This window comes from Lutjanus erythropterus, chromosome 23 (genome assembly GCF_056507025.1).
Source record: "Lutjanus erythropterus isolate fLutEry1 chromosome 23, fLutEry1.hap2, whole genome shotgun sequence".
Taxonomy (NCBI): Eukaryota; Metazoa; Chordata; class Actinopteri; order Lutjaniformes; family Lutjanidae; genus Lutjanus; species Lutjanus erythropterus.
In genome coordinates, this window is record NC_139339.1 from 18,553,669 (window position 1) to 18,574,709 (window position 21,041).

General features: G+C 39.1%; 2 protein-coding genes across 2 annotated transcripts; one reads left to right on the top strand and one right to left on the bottom strand.

Moving 5' to 3' along the window:
- Positions 1-404: 404 nt before the first annotated feature.
- On the top strand, positions 405-6,987 carry LOC146306001 (cerebellin-1). Its single transcript, XM_084711923.1, has 4 exons — positions 405-640; positions 1,942-2,623; positions 5,557-5,676; positions 6,434-6,987. The coding sequence occupies exons 2-4, from the start codon at positions 2,330-2,332 to the stop codon at positions 6,629-6,631; spliced, it is 612 nt and encodes a 203-aa protein (XP_084568049.1). The 5' UTR covers positions 405-640; positions 1,942-2,329; the 3' UTR covers positions 6,632-6,987.
- A 3,529-nt stretch (positions 6,988-10,516) lies between these two features.
- Positions 10,517-20,978, bottom strand: LOC146306002 (receptor-interacting serine/threonine-protein kinase 4-like; the record flags this gene model as incomplete). The annotated part of the gene is made up of 12 exons (XM_084712648.1): positions 10,517-12,175; positions 13,598-13,773; positions 13,901-13,952; positions 14,376-14,440; positions 15,073-15,136; positions 15,262-15,344; positions 15,830-15,991; positions 16,588-16,637; positions 18,287-18,435; positions 19,043-19,198; positions 20,605-20,773; positions 20,854-20,978. Coding segments are annotated over 12 exons (1,482 nt in total), but the record flags the coding sequence as incomplete, so codon positions are not given.
- Between the last annotated feature and the right edge of the window lie 63 nt (positions 20,979-21,041).

Here is a 21,041-nt window from a genome sequence, read left to right on the forward strand (position 1 = left end):
ACCTATTTTTGGGCTGCATTTGGACCAAATCAGATGGACTAAACACAGCCAAATGTTCAACATCTGTTTTTGAGCTAAATAAAGGCCACAACAGACCGACAAGATTTAGCTCAAAAGACAACGTTGAAATGATGTCAGGTGTTTGGTGGGTGGACTTTTTCTTTCGTCTGCTGAATCTCCTGAATAAACTAAACTGTCACAGTGAAACAAAAGTTGAATAAACAAGTACAATGACAGAAATTGTTTGCAATATTGAGCCCTCGCTTTTGCAAGGAAGTGTTTTTCTCCCACTGTAAGGATACATAGCAGTTTATGATTGAACCTCTCAGCTCTGCCATCCGTCGTGTGATATCTGAGGCAAAAGAGATGAGGAGGAGGGAGGGGAAACAGGGACAGCAGGGGGTTGTGGAGCCATGAGAACAGAAGGGCCGCGTTGCTCATGATGTGATTAAACGTCTGCTCGAACACAGGGGTTCCCTGGAACAGAGAGGTAGTAGAGAGAGATGTGGAATAGAGAGGGTGATGAACACAGATAAAGCTGAAGGCAACGGGGCAGCCGTCAGGCTCTTGGGATGCTCTAACTTTAGTGAAGAAAGCTGCTGTCTGTATGTCGCTGCAGAGCCAACGCTCAAAGTGAGAGGTGGGTGTTTTATCTGGCAATATTTCTGAACAAAAAATATTTTCCGCATGCATGTTGCAAGGCTTGTTTTTGTGAAAATGCTCATGCCATTTATTGTTGGATGTCTTGTAAAGGCACATACTGTGAGGATTCATCTATGTGGAAAAAACATGATAGTTGCTTTATATTTTTTGCTAAACTCCTTATTATTAATGTAAGTGAATCTTAAAAATATGCTTTAGCATTTCTTTATAGAAAATGCACTCCTGCAGTGAATGAACAGTAAATTAATTAGGTTAACTGATCTGCGTCTCACATTATGTTTCAGCTAATATTGTGATATGTCTATTTATAGTGTGTGTGTGTTCATGTGTGTGCTGTGTAAAGGAATGCAAGTGCAGATTCAATTGGAAAGGTTGAGGGGGGAGAAAGAGTGGGAGTGTTTACCCACAGATGGCCTCTCGGTGGTGGGATTGTGATAGTCCGCTGTCCCCCCTCCTGAGTCCAGCTGGCATTCCTCACGCAGGACTCTTCCAGGCCAAAACATTACCTCATCACTTCTCCTTCCACTTAATTATTTTCCTCTCGTCATCTATTGAAGGCTTGGGTCAGTTTTTATTGCATTTAACGTTAAAGAATTGCAGGTTTGAGCACTGGGTTATTTGCATTCAACTATGTATATTAGTGCGATATAGCATTATAATATACACATAAGTTTAAAAAAGGAACAGAAAGCTACAATCATAATGCAAATTTAAGAAATTGGCCATAGAAATACATTTTGTCCTTTGAAACACAACTTAATATAACATGCTGGTATTTGTATTTCCTTGTGGTATTGTGCAACAAGATAAAACTCATTTGCAGCAAGGCATCAACTTTCTCCCTTCCTGTCTCCTAAACTTAGATGTGCTACATGCTAAACTCATCCGTGTTGGAAAGAAAACCAAGTTCTGCAGATGGTTAAAAGATGATGCTGGGGGACATGTAAAAGTGAAGTATCTAGCTAACTAGATAGCTAACAATTGATAGATTAGCTAGGTAGTTAGCAAGCATTTTGCTAACGTTAGCTAACTTAAGATGTGGCTATATACAGTTTCCCTCAGTAGCATCTTCAAGATTTGTTTTTCTTTTCAACATGATAACGGGAAGAACACAACACATCTTATAACACAGTACAACCAAATCTTAAGCTTAGTTAAGATATGCTACATTCTCCTGCAGTTTTTGGAGTGAATTCATCACTGACTGAACATCTACCTAACCAGTTCTTGTAAAATATTTGTGTGAAAGTGTATTCTGTGATTTCCTGCTTCAAACAGGCCAGGCACCTTGACAGCCTTCAAACCAGTTTGGATTTGTGTGTCAGCGCCCAGCTGGCTGATGGCCATCCTCGCTGTGGTGTGAGGAACTGGGTAACACTCCACCCACACTGTCCATGTAAGGACGTCCTCTCTGCTGTTATGGGAAGCCGCCATCTTGTTGCCAACTAACAGTCCTTACTGATCCATCTCCACCCAGTGTTGGCAGAACTGCTTGTTGTGGATTACCTGAAGTCCCATGAGATGTGAGAAATTCTGTCCAGGTGAAATTATGATCCTGCTGCTAAAGTGAGGTGAAGACATATTTGTGGTGGCCATAACGTCACTTTTGGGAATAAAAACACCAACCAAACCCAAAAACACTCTAAGCTTGTCCTCATTTGGAACTATGCCCTGTCCATCTCCTCCCTCTTTGCCCTACCTTGTCTTCTTCGTTGGACTGCTGTTTCTGGTCCTTTGGGGACCTTCAGGGGTCGATTGCCAGAATGACACTGAGCCAATCGTGTTGGAGGGAAAGTGTCTGGTGGTGTGCGACTCCACCCCCTCTGCAGAGCCATCGGGCAATGCTCTGGGCATGTCAGTGAGGTCAGGAACCGGCCGGGTGGCGTTTTCAGCCATCCGTAACACCAACCACGAACCCTCGGAGATGAGCAACCGCACCATGACCATCTACTTTGACCAGGTGGGTTTCAGCAGTGTGTGTGCAAAGATCTGAGGACCATCCTGTAATTTATCCAAGAAATTATTAATTTGGGACAGGTCGATCTGTTTCTTGTTGATCGGGAAAAATTCAGCAATTTTCATGGATGTGGTGAGGTACACCGCTTTGTGAAAAACTGTGTGGGCAAACAGTCCAGCAGTTTAAGAACAATGTTTCACAACACAAAACTGCAGGAATATATAGATTTCACCATCTAGAAATCATAATATTGTTAAAAGATTCAAAGAATCAAAAGACATCTTGGCTGTGACCTTTGACCCCTCAGCAGCACTGCAGTGAAAACTGCATTAGAAACACACATAACTGTATAAAGGATACCACACTTTGGAAAACTGTTGTCAGTAAACACAGTTTGTTGCTGCATTTACAAATGTAAGTTAAGACTCTACCATGCAAAGAGAAAGACATATAAACAACATCCAGGAACACTGCAGACGTCTCTGAGCTCATCTGAGATGGACTGACACAAAGTGTTAAAGTGTTCTGTGGTCTGATGAGTCCACATTTCAGATTGTTTTCAGAAATCATCAACTTCAAAAGCAGCAACTGTGATGGTAAGAGGGCTACAGGTTTTGGAGCAACATGCTGCCACCCAGATGGCGTCTTTTTCGGAGACGTCACCGCTTATTTCAGCCAGACCATTTCAAATAGTAAAGAGTTCTAGAGTGTCAGAGGCCTGGAAAAAATGGATTGAGTGCCTGTTTGAAAATAGTTGCTGAACACGTGAAAAGACTGAGAATTACGTATTACTGCATTGTTGAGTTAGACCAGTAAACCATTCACCATTTCTGAGTTCAGGATTTTTAGGGTGGTCCTGAAACATAGTCCCCCAACGCGTATAAGCCCCATGAAGTGACACACAAATGATACGCCTGTTTCACTCTCCCTAACGGACAGTTACGAACATAACTTAAGCTACCCTCTCAGTCCAAATCAGCCCCGCAGTTCACTTCAGCTCACTTCAGTTCCAACAATCTGACAGAGAAGGGAAAGAAAACACCATCCTGTCACTGTCCTCTGGCTCTGGTGGATCAAACGTGTCCAATAAAGCTGCTAGACTAGAGTGTCCACGTTTCACTGTCAGGTCAGAGTGGAGTGGAGACAGTAGAGCGGATACACCACCAGTGTTTCAGAGTAGAGAAAACTGCTCATTTTACTAATTGGGTGGTTAATAACACATGTTTCTATGATGTGACAAACTCACAACATACATTTATTGTTGCTTTACAAGATCCTTAAGTCATTCCTTTCTTTCTATAAAAAACGTGTTAGTTTGTCCCAGTTCGCTGCATGCTGCATTCTGTAATTGAAAATGCTGATTCCATGGATTTTTACAACAACTCTGCCAGTAGCTTGATGTGATTCACACTCTACGCTCACACCATATGTGACTGTTGAACATCTCATTCCAAAAACCATGGACATTAATATGCTGCTATATCAGGCTCCACTGTTGTGGGAGGACGATCCACAAGATTTTTAAGAACAGGACTGCAGGGATTTTTCTCTCATTCAGTTACAAGTCATGCATCGGTGAGGTTGGCCGCTGATGTTGTATGAAGTCTTGCTCACAGTTTACATCAGGTCTGTGTGTGTAGATCATGGCGGGATCTTTAAGCAGGTTAGGAGCATATTATTGTCTCAAATAAAACTGTATTTGATAGGATTAAGATTTACCTTAGATAACACTAAGGAGCCGAGCCTAAAAAATTAGAAAAATATGTGAGAGGTGTGTGCAATTAGTCATCTAGTCCAGTCATTTCCAAATCCTGGCCAGGACCCACAGGTGGGTCACAAGAGATTTTATTTGGGTGACCACCTAACGGGAGCAATGTGTAAAAAGTTTTGGGAGTCATTTCACGAGAAAGCCATGAATATTTTAATTTAAAGAAACTGCTACAGCCACCCAATATTGTATTAGATATCATTCAAGCAGAAACAGAGAGGGGAGGAGATAAATATTTGTCTACAACCATACATATAGCTGCATTAAAACAAATTACACAGACCTGGATGAACGTTATCTCTATTAACACCTGGAAATGAACTGTTAAGGAGATTGAAGAATTGGAAAGAAACAGATGTTGAGAAACAGAGAGGAAGAATTCATAAGAAACTGGAGTAAATGGGTCTCGATTAATTGAGAAAATAATCAACAGATTAATTGATAATGAAAACAATCATTAGTTGCAGCCCTAATATCCATTTAAAGTTAAGTGGTGGGCCAACTGATCAGCCGACATCACCACTCAGAAAAAAATACTGCCTCTTGCTGCTGTCTCTAAACAGGTTTGATCTGTAAAAACCCAAGTTGTAATTGCCCAACAATCATCGTACACACCACACACACACACAGATGAACAAACACCATGAGTCATTTCCTCTGAGTCAGTGTTGTCACATCCTGAACCAGGCCACAAATGTCACGCTGCACATGTCTTTATTAGTGTTCATTTTTAGACAGGAGAGTATTGCACAACAGCGATACTGAGTGGTGATACTGAGTAACGAATATCTGGGAGCTGTGAAAGAAAAGTAATAAAGATTAATGATAATGATAAATCACACGTGGCAAGTAATGACTCATCATGTCTGGTATGTGTCCTGCAGCCAGTGTCCGCTATGTTAGAACAAATGTCCAACCAGAACACCATGTTCACATCCGCCCTACCTTGTTCTCCCTGCAGGATGCTGAACAGACGCTGCTATGAAAAAAACAAGCAATGATTACATCTTTCATAAACAAACACAATCCTGGCTTAACAAAAAGCATCCCAAAGTTACAGATTTTGCATCACATCTTTTATCAAAAATGTACTACACAATTAGTAGCTCGCCTCGGGGCCTGATTATGCCATTTATTCTCACTCTTTGTCATGTCCTTTTGTTCTCAGATCCTAGTAAACGTTGGCAGCCATTTTGATCCGGCGAGGAGTATCTTTGTGGCCCCTAGAAAAGGAGTCTACAGTTTCAGCTTTCATGTTGTCAAAGTTTACAACCGGCAGACGATACAGGTAAGAACAACAGCTCAAAGGAACTGTTCAGACTTTTGGGAAATAAACTTTTTTAGCTTTCTTGCATGCTGACAAACGAAATGTTTATAAAGTTTAGTTTTAATCTACATAAAGGGCTCAAAATACAATCATCTGTTTCTCATGCAGAAAGCCAGCTGAGAAGATTGATACCACTCTTATGTCTGTCGCCTGAACATGATAGAAATGTCGTAAACAGGGAAACAGTTAGCTTTGATCTGTTCTAAAGCTGAAATAACACAATAGTGAAATAAAATCTATATTCTAACTCTCTAACAGAAAGTTATTAAGTGTATTTCCAAACCAAAATGTCAAAATATTCCTTTAAAAATAAAGTTTTATTCTGACGTTACTAAGTACTTAATATGACTATAGATTTTACAGGTCCCCCAGCAACATCTTTTATTCATCTTCAAAATTTAGTCTTCTCACATATAGCAAATCTGAGTACAGGAAACAGGAAAGGTAAAAGTTTCAAGTTTGCTCAAGTGCCTTTGGAGGGACTGGACTTTAACTAGGAGTTAAGGAAAAAAGCCAATGGGCAAATAAAATCTTTCTACAATGACAAGAAGTGGATAAACTAAAATATACCTGGTTGTTGCCAAGAGAAAAAGCATTTTGCTTTTGGATTATACCAACAGAATATATACAATTTATTATGTCCTCTACAATTTCACCTTTTCTCACTCTGCTTTTCCCCTCTGCTCACTTGTTCCACCTTCTCACCCATCTTTCTCAGGTGAGTTTGGTTCTCAACGGCTGGCCGGTGATTTCCGCCTTCGCAGGTGATCAGGACGTGACGAGGGAAGCTGCCACCAACGCCGGGCTAGTGCTGATGGAGAGAGGGGACAAGGCTTACCTCAAACTGGAGAGGGGGAACCTGATGGGCGGCTGGAAGTACTCCACTTTCTCTGGGTTTCTGGTCTTTCCCTTGTAGGTTAGGTTAACCTGGGATAGGAGACTAAGGATATGGAGGGGAGGGTATAAAAATTGATTGTTTCGGGGCAAGTGTTATCCCAACTGAATTCCATGCTGAAGTTGGGAAAGACATCAAACTGCTTTGATGCATCCATTTGTATCAGATGAATCAGTGAATTTACTCTGCGCCAAATAATTCTGAATGTAATTTCCATTTCCATTGCACTTTTATGGCTCACTATTACTTACTACTGACTACTGTAACGTGTTGTCTGTGCTTGCTTACACCAGGTGTCAGAGGTTTGTGATTTTGCTTTAATGCATGACATATAGAGTAGTATATCTTGGTGGAAATAAAGAATATTATTGAAACTATTCTCTGCCTTTTACCAAATCTATCTATCTATCTATCTATCTATCTATCTAGCATTAGCTTGCTAGCTAATATGCTTTAGCACTGTTTTTTCAAAGTCTGACACTTTGGGACCTCCCCTCAGACAACACTGAATCAAGTGTGCCATTTGAGAATGGCATTTCCCATAATTTGAGGGTTATGCAAACAGAAAGTATACTTTTGTTTCAGTAACTGTGAATGTGACTTCCCTTTTTTTTCTTAGCCTTTACATTTGGGCTAAGTGGCTCCATTAGCCTAACTTTCAGATGAATGTTTCAAAGTGCCATGTCATAACTCGATGTAGCATGCTGTTGCTAGCTCGCTAACATACTGTATGAATCTTAGCTCTGTGCCACTAAAAGTTGAGTTGATTGATTAATTGCATCTTGCTATAAAGATTTACACCAAAATTAGCTATTAGCAGTTCCCAGACGCTGTGCTGCTTCCAAAGGAGTGCTGACTAAGATTACAGCACATATTAGAATAAATTAAAAAAATACTAGATTTGTGTACAACGTCTCATGTTCATCCTGATGGTCTGAATTATTCAATTTAACCTACTGCATAGATTATATTCATATGTTAAATATTTTGGCAGTGTAAAGAGACCTGTGGTTATAGTTAGGCAGTGGCCCAAACCAATATGTGGCAAAAAAGAGAGGGAGGACAGAATCTTTCAAAACTTGAAAACACATTGTCTGGTGCCTGTAATTGGCACAATTTTGAATTTCACTAACATTGACTAGACACTGACAAACAACTGTGGTTCTGTTTTATTTTTTTGATTCAAATCAGTGACATATCCCTACCATCCCTGCATTTGACCATTTATCGTTGTAGTTCATTAACCTTTCTATCACAGTGTTGTACATCTATGCATCTGACAAGGACGTGCTTGCCGCATGTTGTTGGTTAATGCTGATTATTTTGGCATCCAAACTAATCTCTGGTACACTTTACATTTGCTCTATAAATCACTTGATGCAGACAGAAGGTTGTCCCTAAAATAATGTGCATCCCTGCTGTCTGCCCAAAGAGATTCATCAAAGGTAAGGGAGGGCTAAATTAAAAGGATTTTTGACTAAAATCATGTCCACATTTTCTCACATACAGCATCATGTTCAAGTATCATTTAAAAAGAATTTAAATTGCAGCTTTATTGCAAAAACCTCTATAGGTTACATATATCCTCATGTGAGTTTGTCGTTCCGTTGACGCACAGTGTCCGTGCGTCTCTCTGCAGTGGATCCGGTGGCAGATGGAGGTTTGGCAGTAAAGGAAGGGATCCGGTGCCAGAACCCTGCTGAGTTCACACTGGACCGTCACAACCGATTAGTCTCAACGCCCGGGTGCACAGCAGAGGCCTCTGTTCGCACTTTGCAGATTCGTGTCTGGAGTACAAAATAATTGGAAAACTTTGGTTCCAAAATTAGATTAATCATGTAACAAATATGGCTGTTTGAAGTCAAAAACTGGGCTAATACATGAAAAAAATAAATAAATAGCAATAAAACAACGCTGCATATTTTCTGGTGAGGAGGTGAGGACAGTGGTGTGTCCTGTGAAACAGGAGTGCCACCTACAGACGCAAAGAAAGTTACCACCCTCATTTGACATGACAAACTGCAAGACTCTCCCCTGCAGCTTTATTAATATTTTCTTTGGACTCTCCCCTGAGAATTTTTTCTTTAACTGATTTTTCATATTGTCAGGGTTCACAAAGTCTCAAAGGTTTGAAAAGCTTAGTAAGGACTACAGATGTGTTTGAATACCTGTGTCGTTCATTATTTCTACCTCTGAAGGCCTACAAAATACCAAATTTCTTTCCAGAATAGCTTTAACAAACAATGAGATTAGGGCCACATCAGTTACGCTGAGATTATACACACCTAGCTGTGAATGTATAAATTGAAAATGTTTTTAATTAAAAAAAAAAGTAACACATTTTTCATTTTTTTCAAACTTTTCTTCCAAAACATCTCAGGGATTAAACCCTGCTGGTGCGCTGGATCTGGCCCAGCCTGCCATATCTCTGACATCAGAGGTCTGAGGTGACGCTCTAAATGTCTTGGTTTGTCCAAAACCCAAATATATTTAGTTTTAAAACACAATATACAACAGAAAAGCAGCAAAATCCTTACTTTTTTTTTTTTTTGCAATTTTGCTTAAGAAATGAAAATATTCAGAGATTATCAAAAAAAAAAAAGTTTGATGAAGGCTGATGATTGCCCAAAATTCAAATATATCCACTTTATAAAGATCTAAAACAGAGGAAAGCAACAAATTCTCACATTTGAGAAGCTAGTACAGGCAGGGTTTTTGTATTTTTGCAAAAAATTGTATATTTTCCTCATAGTCAACAAATTCTATCAAGCTGCTCAAAAAGTTTATCCACCACTGAAAATGGTCCGTGACAAATGCCCAGTTTACTCGTGTTTGATTAATGTTTGCTAAAAATAGTAAAACTCAATCTTTTTAAATAAGAGAAAAACTTGCAAGTTGATTGTTTAAGACTGATGTTTTCAGTAGGAACCACAGACACAGACAGGATAACACATTTTTGTTTTTGGTTGTTTATTGTTGACAAAATATAGAGGAACACCAGACTTATTCTTTAAGATAAAGCAGTTATATTTGCACAATGAAAAACAATCTTGCCTAAATATTCCATACATGCTTGTTCCAACACTTCATTGAAGCTACATCATGCTTCTACTGAGTGAAGTATTCAAGATGCCAACTTTTTCTGATAAGCACTATCTGCATGTGTCGTGTGCACATACTGTAGAAAAAGTGGACAGAGCTTCAGGGTGCATAAAACCTGCAACCTTCTCTCTAATGGCCAGCAGGGGGCGACTCCACTGGTTACAAAAAGAAGCCTGACTGTAAGAACTTTTATAAGTAAATGACCCTCCTTCTCACTTGATTTATGACCTCAGCAAACAGTTTCCTGATGAGTTTATGGTCTCAATCGATAGTTTCAAGTCTTCTTCTATACAGCATGATGTTCATTTTATAAATCAAGTTCACATTTAGCGTGAAACAGACGATACGGGAGGGTATGTTTTAGGGCAGGACAGGTCATTCTCTCTGAGTCTGTCCAGTGCAACACACTGCCACTCTGGACAGTGCTGATGAAATATGGATTAATATTATATTACTACATTGCCTATTTCTTGCATAACATGCTGTCTGAAGCATACTTTAGTGTGCTATTTAGCTATAATACAAGGAAGATCACAGCCCAGCTGCAGATCAAACTATCCAGCTGAGCTGTTTCGATGGATCAATATTCCATTACTACATTCACTATTTCTGACTTACATCTTATCAGAAATATATTTTAATGTACATTTAGTTGTAATACAAGAAAGACTGCTCTTGTCAGTACTGTGCATGCTTCAGTTGTCATGATACCAGAATTTTAAACTTCGATACAATACTACTATTAAAAAAATTTGAAACCTCTTTTGATACCACAGCAAAAAGAAAAAAGTCACAGGCATACAATTTTTTTTTTAATAGCTGAAAACCCAGCACACAGTGTTGGTACAGGACTACTTTTGACAATCTTACTACATGCTCTGATTGCAAAAAAGACAAAGTGGCGACCCCTGCAATGCCAAACTCAAGGCTTCAAAACGGCTGTCCACAAACCCATGGGTGACGTCACAGTGGCTCTGTCCACTTATTCTACTTTCTATGGTTGTGCATCTTTTTATACACACTTCTGTTAAAATTCAGCTTTGTGTTTGATGCTTATAGAAAATTCATGTGAAAAATATACATGAAAATTGACTTATATATAAAAAAAAGAAGTATATAAAAGGTACAATGACGTTCTTTGTGTCTGAACCACAGATTTAAGTACAGATGAACAGTAACCCCGAAATCAAAAATACATAGTTTTCCCTCGACCTGTAGTGGAATTTATCCATGTACATTCTCTACAATATAATGAGACTAGGTGGCACTCAACTTGTGGTTGATGGTGGCACCAAAAAAAACATTTGAGAAGTTCAAAATCTGTCTTCTTTCAAAAATCATGACCCAGTTAATCGACACATTTCATGTAAGAACTTGATTCTACCACGGAAAAAAAGTAGTTCCCTACATGAAACTGCTAACTTTGGATTATCTTGAGTAACCTTGTCATTATTTTGGGAAGAGACACTGCTTTTTTCAAATGTATTTTTTGGCACTTTGGGCTCCAAAAGTCAAGTGCCATTTAGTCCCATTATATTAGAGAGAAGGCAGACATCTCTACGGCTGATCCAAAGCAAGTCCGAAACTCTGCAACTCACACCAAAACTATCTAGAGGGATAAATAGCACTACAGGCCAGAGGAAAATGTGTATTTTTGATTTTGGGGTGAACTTCAAACTTTAAACTCCATGAGCACCAAATGTTTTGAGATTTACAGTATAAGAAAAATGCTTAAAGTATTAAGGATTGTCTAAATATCTATCACTATCACTATCTGTGAAGAGTTTAGACTGTTCATCGACTTGCTTTGATTAATAGTCTGTTGTTGAGGTGATTTTTGGCACCGGGTGGTGAGCTGGCACTGTGGCTGTGGATATTTGTTGACCACAGTTGGTGGAAAAGGAAAACCATATGACCAGCATTGGCTCATATTTATACTGCTGACAGGGCAAAATGGAGGTGTGAAGTTTTTTTCAGCGGTTTAAAATGCTCTAACCGAAGAAGTAAAATAAATAAAGACTGTTTAAAAAATACCAAAACATAAATCTAAAAGCCAACATCTGAATCCTGTCCAGACTGAAAAAGCAAAAACTGAAAAAAAATAAAATAAAAAGGCAGCTACACCTTCACACAGAGCGCTTCTCTTACAACACACAATGATCCGGGTTGTGCAATAAAGGATAAACCAAGCATAGAGAACTGGAAATGAAAACTAGAGAACTCAGTGTGACCTCAGCCAACTCCTCCTGTCTTGTCCCTCCGGTTTCCTGAATGTGGCGGCGGGACATCGACACGAGATGGTGCTGTTGGGTGCCGTTTCCTCTCAAGGGCGTCTGGGACGTTGATGAACATGGTGTTGTTGTTGCCTTGCTGAAATCCAACCACATTGCTCAGGTGGATGTGGACTCCTCGAGCAGGAGGTGGAGGTTTGAACAGGAAAGCGTCCGGGCTGGAGTGCTGACGCTACATATACAACAATAAAAAGAGAGAAAACCTGTTAAAATATTTCTGAATTGATTATCATAGACGCTATGATAAAATTAAAATAAAAGATAATCCATCCAGCTTGTTTATAAAGCTTTCAATGACCTTGCGCCTCCAACTTCTTTCATTTTATGTTTCGGCCAGATCACTAAGGTCCTCCACCACTTTTCTTTTAAATGTTCCTTATGTGTTTCATAAAGAGTCCCTTCTGTTCATACGCCCCTAAACTATGGAACTCTTTGCCTTTTGGCATTACATCTGCAAGATCTCTCCATATTTTTAAGACAAAAGTAAAGGCCTATCTTTTAAGTTTGGCTTTTAATTGTCAGTTGGGAGTAATGTTATAACCTTGGTCTTTTAACTCTTTCCCTGCCATTGACGAGATATCTCATCAGTTGCAGTTTTCACTGAGAGGCAGTAGGGGACTCTGTGATGCATCATCTGACAAAAAAATGTCATTCAAATGAGAAGGGAACCACTGGAGTTGAGCAGCAAAAGAAGAAGCATAAAGACATCAGTGCTCAGCTGCAGATCCAGGGTTCAGCACCCGGACCTCCACCACAGGGCCTGGGAGTCACACCGCACCCAGGTGACTACTGCGATCCGGTCACAGAGCAGGGCTATTCTTTGCTTGTTTTTATTTACTTCCTGTCTGTTGTTTTAATTTTGCTATGTGAAGCACATAGTGTGCATGTGTGTATGAAAGGTGCTATATCATAATAATGTAAATTACACATTTATTAGGCACTGAACTATGTCTATTTTACATAGGGCCACAGATACCAACATTTTTCCCAAGTGTGCAAAGTCATGACCCACCCTGCTCTGCCTCTGATTGGCTTACCCAAACCAGTCACTCCTCATGCCTAAACCAGATGCAGTAGGAGTATATATATTTCAATGAGAAGATCATCCTACTTTTATTTTGCAAATACTGTTTAGTCAGGAAATATACTGCATTTTTAATGCAGTATAATTTTGGTATTTTTCAACCTGGATCATATTTGACCATGTTTTTTGTGTCTAAGTAACTAATGTGGACAACAATTTATGAAACTGGTTCAGTACAGTGCAGTTCAGTACTGAATGAGACCACAGCAGCTGGTGAAATCGGCTGCAATGTAATCCTTACTGCGAACTGTTTCTTTTAAACTGAGTCTAGTAGCTTTGACAAGAGCATTGTGGTTAAACATAGCTCTACTTCTGTAGCGATGCTTTGTATAATGTTGTCAGGCACAATAATCTTAACAATCTGAGCCTGTCAGTGGCACCGAAACAAGCACTTTTAGAGGACACACTTGCAGCTCTCACTTAATACTGGACCACTGTCAAAAATTGTTGTCACTATTAGTCACAAACAGGGTTCAAGATGAAAAATCAAAAGCAAATCAAATAACCCACATGGTACTGAGGAATCAAGTTTTGCCTAAAAGCCAGCTGGGAAGTTTCTGCTGTTTTGCCCTGTGGTGGCCTCCCAGTCGAAGGAAATGGTGCTGACGGCTGAATGGGGTGCACTGATGACACTCCGAGTTTATGGTCAACATCACACACATTCCCAGGTTGAGGTGAAGGTGAGTCTATGAGGAAAGAGTGAGTGTGAGCAATGAAAGACGGTTTGTTTGTCTGATTTGTGATCTAAAACAAAAATGTCCCTCCTACTCTTTAGTGGTTTCTGTGCAGCTTCAACACCAACTTCCTTTTTACCTTTGACTCTTGCTGTGTCTCTTGGATATGCAGGCCAACCACCAGCCATTTCCTGCGACACGAGAAAGTAAAGGTTCTGTCTGTTGGTTGTTTGTGACATACTGGTAACCTAGATGATGAGATAACTGCTACTGCTGGTGTCAGTTTTAACATCAAAGTTATAAATAAAACAAGATAAAATGCCATGTTGTTCAAAGGAAATTGATCACACACAAATATTTGATATTTTTAAAGGGTGTGATGAACTCACATGGCTACAGATTAGAAGGTTTGATGCATGTAATATTTCCCCGTGGCAGTAAAAAAAAAAAACATGCAGTGCAGAAACACCACAGCACTGACCACATTGTAGGTCTGTTAATGTTCTTAATGGGTAAAAACAAGAACAACAACAATAATAATTTCATCATTAAGATGGTAGAAAGAGACAGAATGATGAAGTTTGTGTGTTTGTTCTCTTGCAAGAATACCTCACCTGAACTGGTGGACGCCCTGTTGGCACGTTGTCACCATAATTTACTGCTTTTACTCTGGTGCTCACTGCAAAAAAAAAAAAAAAAAATAGTTAATTCAGTGCTGTAATTACATTTTTATTGTTTTGAAACTGTAATTTCTAATCTGGCTCAATCAAACTCAGTGCACTACGAAGCATTGTTTCCTCAGATTAACATAAAACACAAAAATACAACTAAAAACACCACACAAAAAACAAGACTAGCTGCCAGGTTAGCTGTTTGCTCCTGTTTCCAGTTTTAATGCTAAGCTAAACAAAGTGTGTCGTGATTTATAGCTTGAACAGCTATAAAATGTGATTGGTATGAATCTTCTAATTTGAAAAGAAAGAAAACAAATGAGTGAATCTCCAATCACTAACTATTCATATAGAGTTTTGACAAGAAAATTGATACCATTCTCATGTCCGCAATGAGATGTAAGATGTTAAAATGTTAATTTGTGAGCTTTAGAGGTGCTGTCAGGTGGATTTTGTTGTCTTTGACCAGACGTAGCTAGGTCTTTCCCGTCTTGCTCTGTAGCCTCAGAATTAGCATACAGACATGAGAGATGTACCTGTCATTTTCATCTAAGTCTCGGGCAGGACAGCGAATAAGAGAGTTGTAGAAAAAACAATCATATTTAAAAGCGGAGAAAAGAATATTAATATAAAAACAGACCTGAAGTCTGAGTGATTTGAACTCTCTGAACTTGCTCAGTTAAACTTTGTTGTTCCATCTCATCCTGTAAAGAGGAAGAGAAAGAGCGAGTCAGGCAGTGACATACAAAAAAAAAAATTCTGCGCTATGTCAGAATTTTCCAGCATCTCAACATGACTCAAGTGTTTATGAACAGATGTGGTTCCTTACCAATTTCTTCAGCACTTGATGGACTGCATCATGAATCGCATGTTTGTGCATCTTGTACAGTTCTTCTGTCTCAGTTGTACAGTCTGCAAACAACACAATGTAATTTAACATTAGGGTCAGGACTCACCAACTGTAAAATGTATAATTTTATGTATCAACTGTGGGTGTTTTAGTTAGACTGTTTTCAGAGTTTTGAGATTTATATAGAAAAAAATAAATAGTACTTCAGAGTGATTATCAGGCTAAGTTAACATATTAACATATCAAACCAAATTTTGGATCCTTCCTTTTCAGTTTCCTTGAATATTCTCATTTCCTTCCAAATTTCAGTCATTTTATGACATGACAAAACTTTTAACTGTTCGTCATGAGGGGAATATGAACGTCTTTACCAAATTTCATTGCAATACCCCCAATAGTTGTTGAAGTATTTCACTTAAAAACAAGAGTTTTAACCTCATATTGGCGTTTGAAGAAAAGTCAGGTGACAAAGAGGGGCATGATATATACACAAATTCATGACAATCCATCCCAGTGGTTTTCAAGATAAATGAGGGAGTTTTCTCACTACGGGAGGTGGGCCTTTGGTTGGCTCTTGCATCCCAGCATCTCTTCATGAGGTCCATCAGTGCAGTCAACCCTGCAAGCCCTGCAGCCTTGTTCATGATCTCGTCCAGCGATGGACGGTCTCCCTGTGGGATGCGAAACCGCACCATGCTGGACATTGCATCTACAGTGGAGGATGGATTAAAAAAGGGCATCAGACTGACCTTAAGATGAGGGAAAATGAACCCAGAAATACCTGAATATAAGGTCAGAACTCATGGTTATTTATTCTTGTAAAATTTTGTTAACTTTTCGCTAGCTTGCATATAATGTGAAGTTTTGTTGACTTTTTATCTAGTTAGCAAACAAGCTGCAGACTGATGGTTGACCCATCTTTTATACTACTACCTTTACTACTTTTTGGTGCAAACCAATCTATATGTAGCTAAGCAGAATTTGTTACTAAAGTAGGTGCTCCCTTCACTGCTACCCCTTCTCCCTTGTAGAATACTTAAATGCAGTACTTGAATAAATGTATTTAGTTGCATTTCACCACAAGCCATGACTCACTTGTGAAAACACGTGACACCACAGTTCAGAGCCAAGAGAGCAAACGGTAGGTGTGGACATAAAAAATTAATTCCTGCCATTCTTGCACCATGTCTCATAATGACAAGACAATACGAAAAGAAAGAGAAAGACAGATGATGGTTTGAGGCTAAGAAAGGCAGTGGAAACATTGAGAGAAAAATATGACATGATTGCACCATTGCCACTTACTTGCATATGGTTGCTTCCCTGTGACGATTGACCATAAGAGTATACCATAACTGAAAGAGAGACAGACAGTTAGATGCCAGGAGGACTAATTTATTACTTGGTTATTTGTTTTTATCTGTAAATTGTCTTTCATGTGAGAATCATTCACAAAAACAATATTGTGGCAAAATAACTGGAGAGGAGAGGTGGATGTCAAGTATTTGGGTGCGGCTTGTCAGGTGAGGAAGTCACCTGCATACGTGGAAGTTTGAGCAATTACAATGAATGCTATTTGTGTACAGTCCTCTGTGAAATTTCCCAGAACATTTCCCCTCACGTGTCAGATGTGCTTTCATTTACTGCCATGACTAAACCTGTAGTTTGAAGGTAACCCTTAAGGGTAACTTAAGGGTAACTTTTTTTAACCTTTTTTTCCCCTCATGTTTTTGTATCTAAGGTTTAGAAATTCGTATTGATTGTCTGTCCACAGCTCCAACAGTCACCCCCTCATTTTGAAGGTTAAAAGATGTCGCTGCTGGTGGTCCTGTAAACATGACATATGTAGTCACATCTTAAGTTAGTAAATGTTAGCAGAAGGCTAGCTAACTAGGTAGCTAATAATTACTGGCGATTATAATAAACCAGTTAGCTAGAGAGTGTTTTGCTAACATTAACAAATTAAGATGTAACTATAGGCCTATATATCACTTTTTTTTAATTTTCAACATAGACAAGTGCATAAAGAGCATGATGAAAATGATCAAATTACCACTTCTGCAAAGGGAGTCTGATGAGATTAGTGAGAGAAATAAAAAATGGTTCTGGTCAAACAAACTAAATTTATTTATTTATTTATGTATTCATTTATTTATTTGTTGGGGACAATGCAAAAACATTGTAACAGGTGACAGTAACAGGATACGGATGTGCTGCATATGGAATTTCTAACTAAGGCTAATTTGCAACCTCTGTCTCTGGTTAGGCTTTTCTCCTTAAAGGAACAGGACGCTGTTTGCCTTTGCTTGAATTTAGCGGGGCTAAGTGGCACTCGGCTTGTGGTGCCCAGAGTGCCTAAAACAATACATTTGAAAAGCTCAACAGCACAGTCTCTCTCCAGAAATCATAGCAGAGTTACTCAAATTCAGTTTCATGGGGGATTTTTTTTTTCTGCAGAAAGAAAGTAGTTCTGGTAGATTTGACCATAGCTGCTTGCACTTTGAGCACCATAAGCTGACTGCCATGTAGTTCCATTATACTGGAGAGAAGGCAGACATCTCTACAGCTGATATCTCCAAAATCTGGAATCTAAATGGATAAACAGCACCACAGGTAAGAGGCAAAATATGTATTTTTTATTTTGGGGTGAACTGTTCCTTTAAGAAAGGTCCTAACATGTTATCATTACCAAGAGTGCACTGGATTAAAGTAAGCACTTAATAAATAGTGACACTATCATATGATATAGTCATACTTAAAAAATACAACAGGAACATCAAATTAATTCATGGCAATACATATGTATGTGCGCAATATTTTCATTGGTCATTTCATTTCATTGGCAGGGCATTCCAAAAATCTATTCCCTTTACTTAAAAAGATGACTAAATGGAAAGTACTTATATTGTCATGTAAATCCTGTCCTGTCTAAAATTAGGTGTTATTATTTTTATGTGATAAATAAAATACTATTATCTAAGTGTAGGTAAAGTGCTGTCTGTACCTGTAGATATCAGAGGCTCGGGTAGGGCTGTATGACAACTCAAACGCCTCTGGTGGCATGTAGCTGATGGTCCCCCCTTCCTCTTCACTGTCTTTCTTGGAAACCCGTGTGACGCTGTGGTAGAACCGTGCAAGGCCAAAATCTGTAAGCTGGAGAGGACGGGGATGCAGTCAACGGGAGAGAGAGTGCACAGGTCAGTGATGGCACAAAAATGGCTGACTGTTTTGACATCAAAGAGTCACTGTACATATTACATATCATGTTGGTTTATTGGCTGACGGCTCCTAAATGTACTGGAGGGAATCCCAATATAGGGGACAGAACACAGGGCAATGGTCAGGTTGACAGTTACGGTCTTCGGTCAACTTCACTTGCATGTGGAAGGAAGCCAGAATACCTAGAAGAAATCCGACCACCCAGAAGACTGAACTGAAACTAAAGCATGGAATCGAATGTAGTCTTGTTCTTATTTGCAGACCATTTCAACTTTTTTAGGCTTAGATTGAGGTTAAGATTAGTGCTGAAAGATTAGTCTATTGACCCTAACCCTCACACAGGCACATTGTTAAGACAACAAGAACTAGCCAATCACAGCACAGTAGGGTGGAACAAATATTGCCACTCTTGTAGGACATGACATGTACAAATGTTTAATTAACAATTTGTAAACCTCCATTTAGGCTCAGTAATTTTAATGTTATAAAGTAAGTGTGCAGCAGGATGGGACCTGGCCATCCCTGAGAAACTGGAACTCACCTTGGCATTGAGATATGAGTCCAGCAGCACGTTGCTGGGCTTCAGGTCCAGGTGGAGCAGGGGAGGGGTATGTCTGTGGAGGAAGTTTATACCCAGAGCCACTTGGTGAGCCAGTCTGAATACCAGTGGCCAGGGTGGGGTTCCACATAAGGTTTTCTGATAGAGAAATGTGAGATCACGTCCAGTGTTACAGACAGAACAGATACAAATGTTGACTGTGTAATACTGAGCTATACACACTCTTTATAGGACATAAGAAAGACATGAAAAAAAGGAAATAAGACTAAAGCAGAGACTAAAGCGAAATGTCCCAAGAAAGAAAGTCTGCATCCTCACCGGTTGATGATCCATGTAGAAGACATGGAAATGAAGGAACAGTATTGTTAGTATGTTGCACGATGAAGATTAACCCTAGTAGTCCTATTACAGTATAATACTATATTGCATAGTTAGTAGTTGTGTATTTAAAGCTTGAATATAGAATTGAAAGAAATAGAGTACATCACAATAAAGTGCTGCAGGGAATGATGTATGTTTTTGGCCAACCCAGAGGTTAGCATCACTGTGCTAAAGCCAGCGTGGTGCAACTCATTACCCTTTAGTCTCATTTAACCACCTGTTAACAGCCACCTCTCTTAAGACATGTAAAAAAAATGGGGCATTTACTTATGTACAATGACATAGAACAAAATGGGAAAATCTCTTCACCTTATGTTAACTAGAGACCTTATTTTAGGCAGATAACCAAAAACCCTTTTCACTTCATGAATAGGGAATTGGAAGTGCTAATATGCTAACTCATTTTGGGCTTAAGGACAAATGGTTCATTCTAGTTCAACTGGGAAGTCAGAATTTCTGTGCATATTTGCATACCATATCTAGTCATTATAATACATCTCAGTTACATCTAATAGATAAGATTAGCAAAATGCTAGCTAACCAGCTAGCAAATCATTAGCTAGTTAGTTATCATTTTGCTCACATAAACTAAATTAGAATTATGTCACTTTTATTGGTCCCCCCAGCAACAGGGTGAATTTTTCAATAAGTGCGAGCTTGCTTAAAGAGACAGTTCATCCCAAAATCAAAAGTACATATTTTTCCTAGAACTATTTTCTTTCCCAGTAGATTCTACTGCAAAAAAAAGTAGTTCCTACATGAAACTATTAACACAAAAGAGCTGTGGATTATCTTGAGTAGCTTTTTTCATTTTTTTGAGCACCACAAGCTGAGTGCCTTTTAGTCCCGTTATATTGATGAGAAGATAGATATCTCCAAAACTGCAACTCACACCAAAAAAAAAATAAAATAAAATAAAATAAAAAATAAGATACACAAAATAGCACTACAAGCCAGGTGGAAAATATCCATTTTTTTTATTTTGGGGTGTTCCTTTAACTGTTAAAGGAGCACAGAGTAAACAGAGAAAGGACTTAGGAACAGTAAATTAGTTTCCAAGGAAGAAAACATTAGTGGGTAGAAAAGTAAGCAGATGAGTAGGTATTGATATATAAAGTAGATTTTTCTCATAATACTTTGGTGCTTACACCACCACTGGTTACCTGTAGCGTGGCCAAAGTTCCTCTCTCCATGTACTCCATGACCAGACCAAGCTGTGTTGACAGACTAGAGGAGGGCAGTCGACCTTTGAAGACTCCAAGGACCTGAATAACATACGGGCTGCTTGCTTGTCGCATCATGTCAACCTCATGCAGCAAAGATGTGCTATTCCTGTGTGTGTTTGTTTGCATTATGAGTAATTCACACCCACTTTTAACTGTACTAAGCATAAACTCTTTGCAACAACTTACCCATCATCATAATGAAGCAGTTTAATGGCCACATCACAGCACCATTCCTGATGCCTGGCCTTGTAGATTTGTCCAAAACCCCCGGAGCCAATCACGTTCCAGTTCGTCAGGTTGGAGTCTTCAATAACCAAACCATAAACCACAGGATCTGGATTTCTGAACAGTGCCATAGTTCACTGGAGGAGGAA

What these genes read in the sequence shown, in the direction of transcription:
- LOC146306001 (XM_084711923.1), top strand. Translation starts at nt 2,330, where the DNA reads ATGCCCTGTCCATCTCCTCCCTCTTTGCCCTACCTTGTCTTCTTCGTT. An exon ending in TGACCATCTACTTTGACCAG is followed by an intron (nt 2,624 to 5,556) that starts GTGGGTTTCAGC and finishes TTTTGTTCTCAG; the next exon opens with ATCCTAGTAAACGTTGGCAG. An exon ending in ACAACCGGCAGACGATACAG is followed by an intron (nt 5,677 to 6,433) that starts GTAAGAACAACA and finishes CATCTTTCTCAG; the next exon opens with GTGAGTTTGGTTCTCAACGG.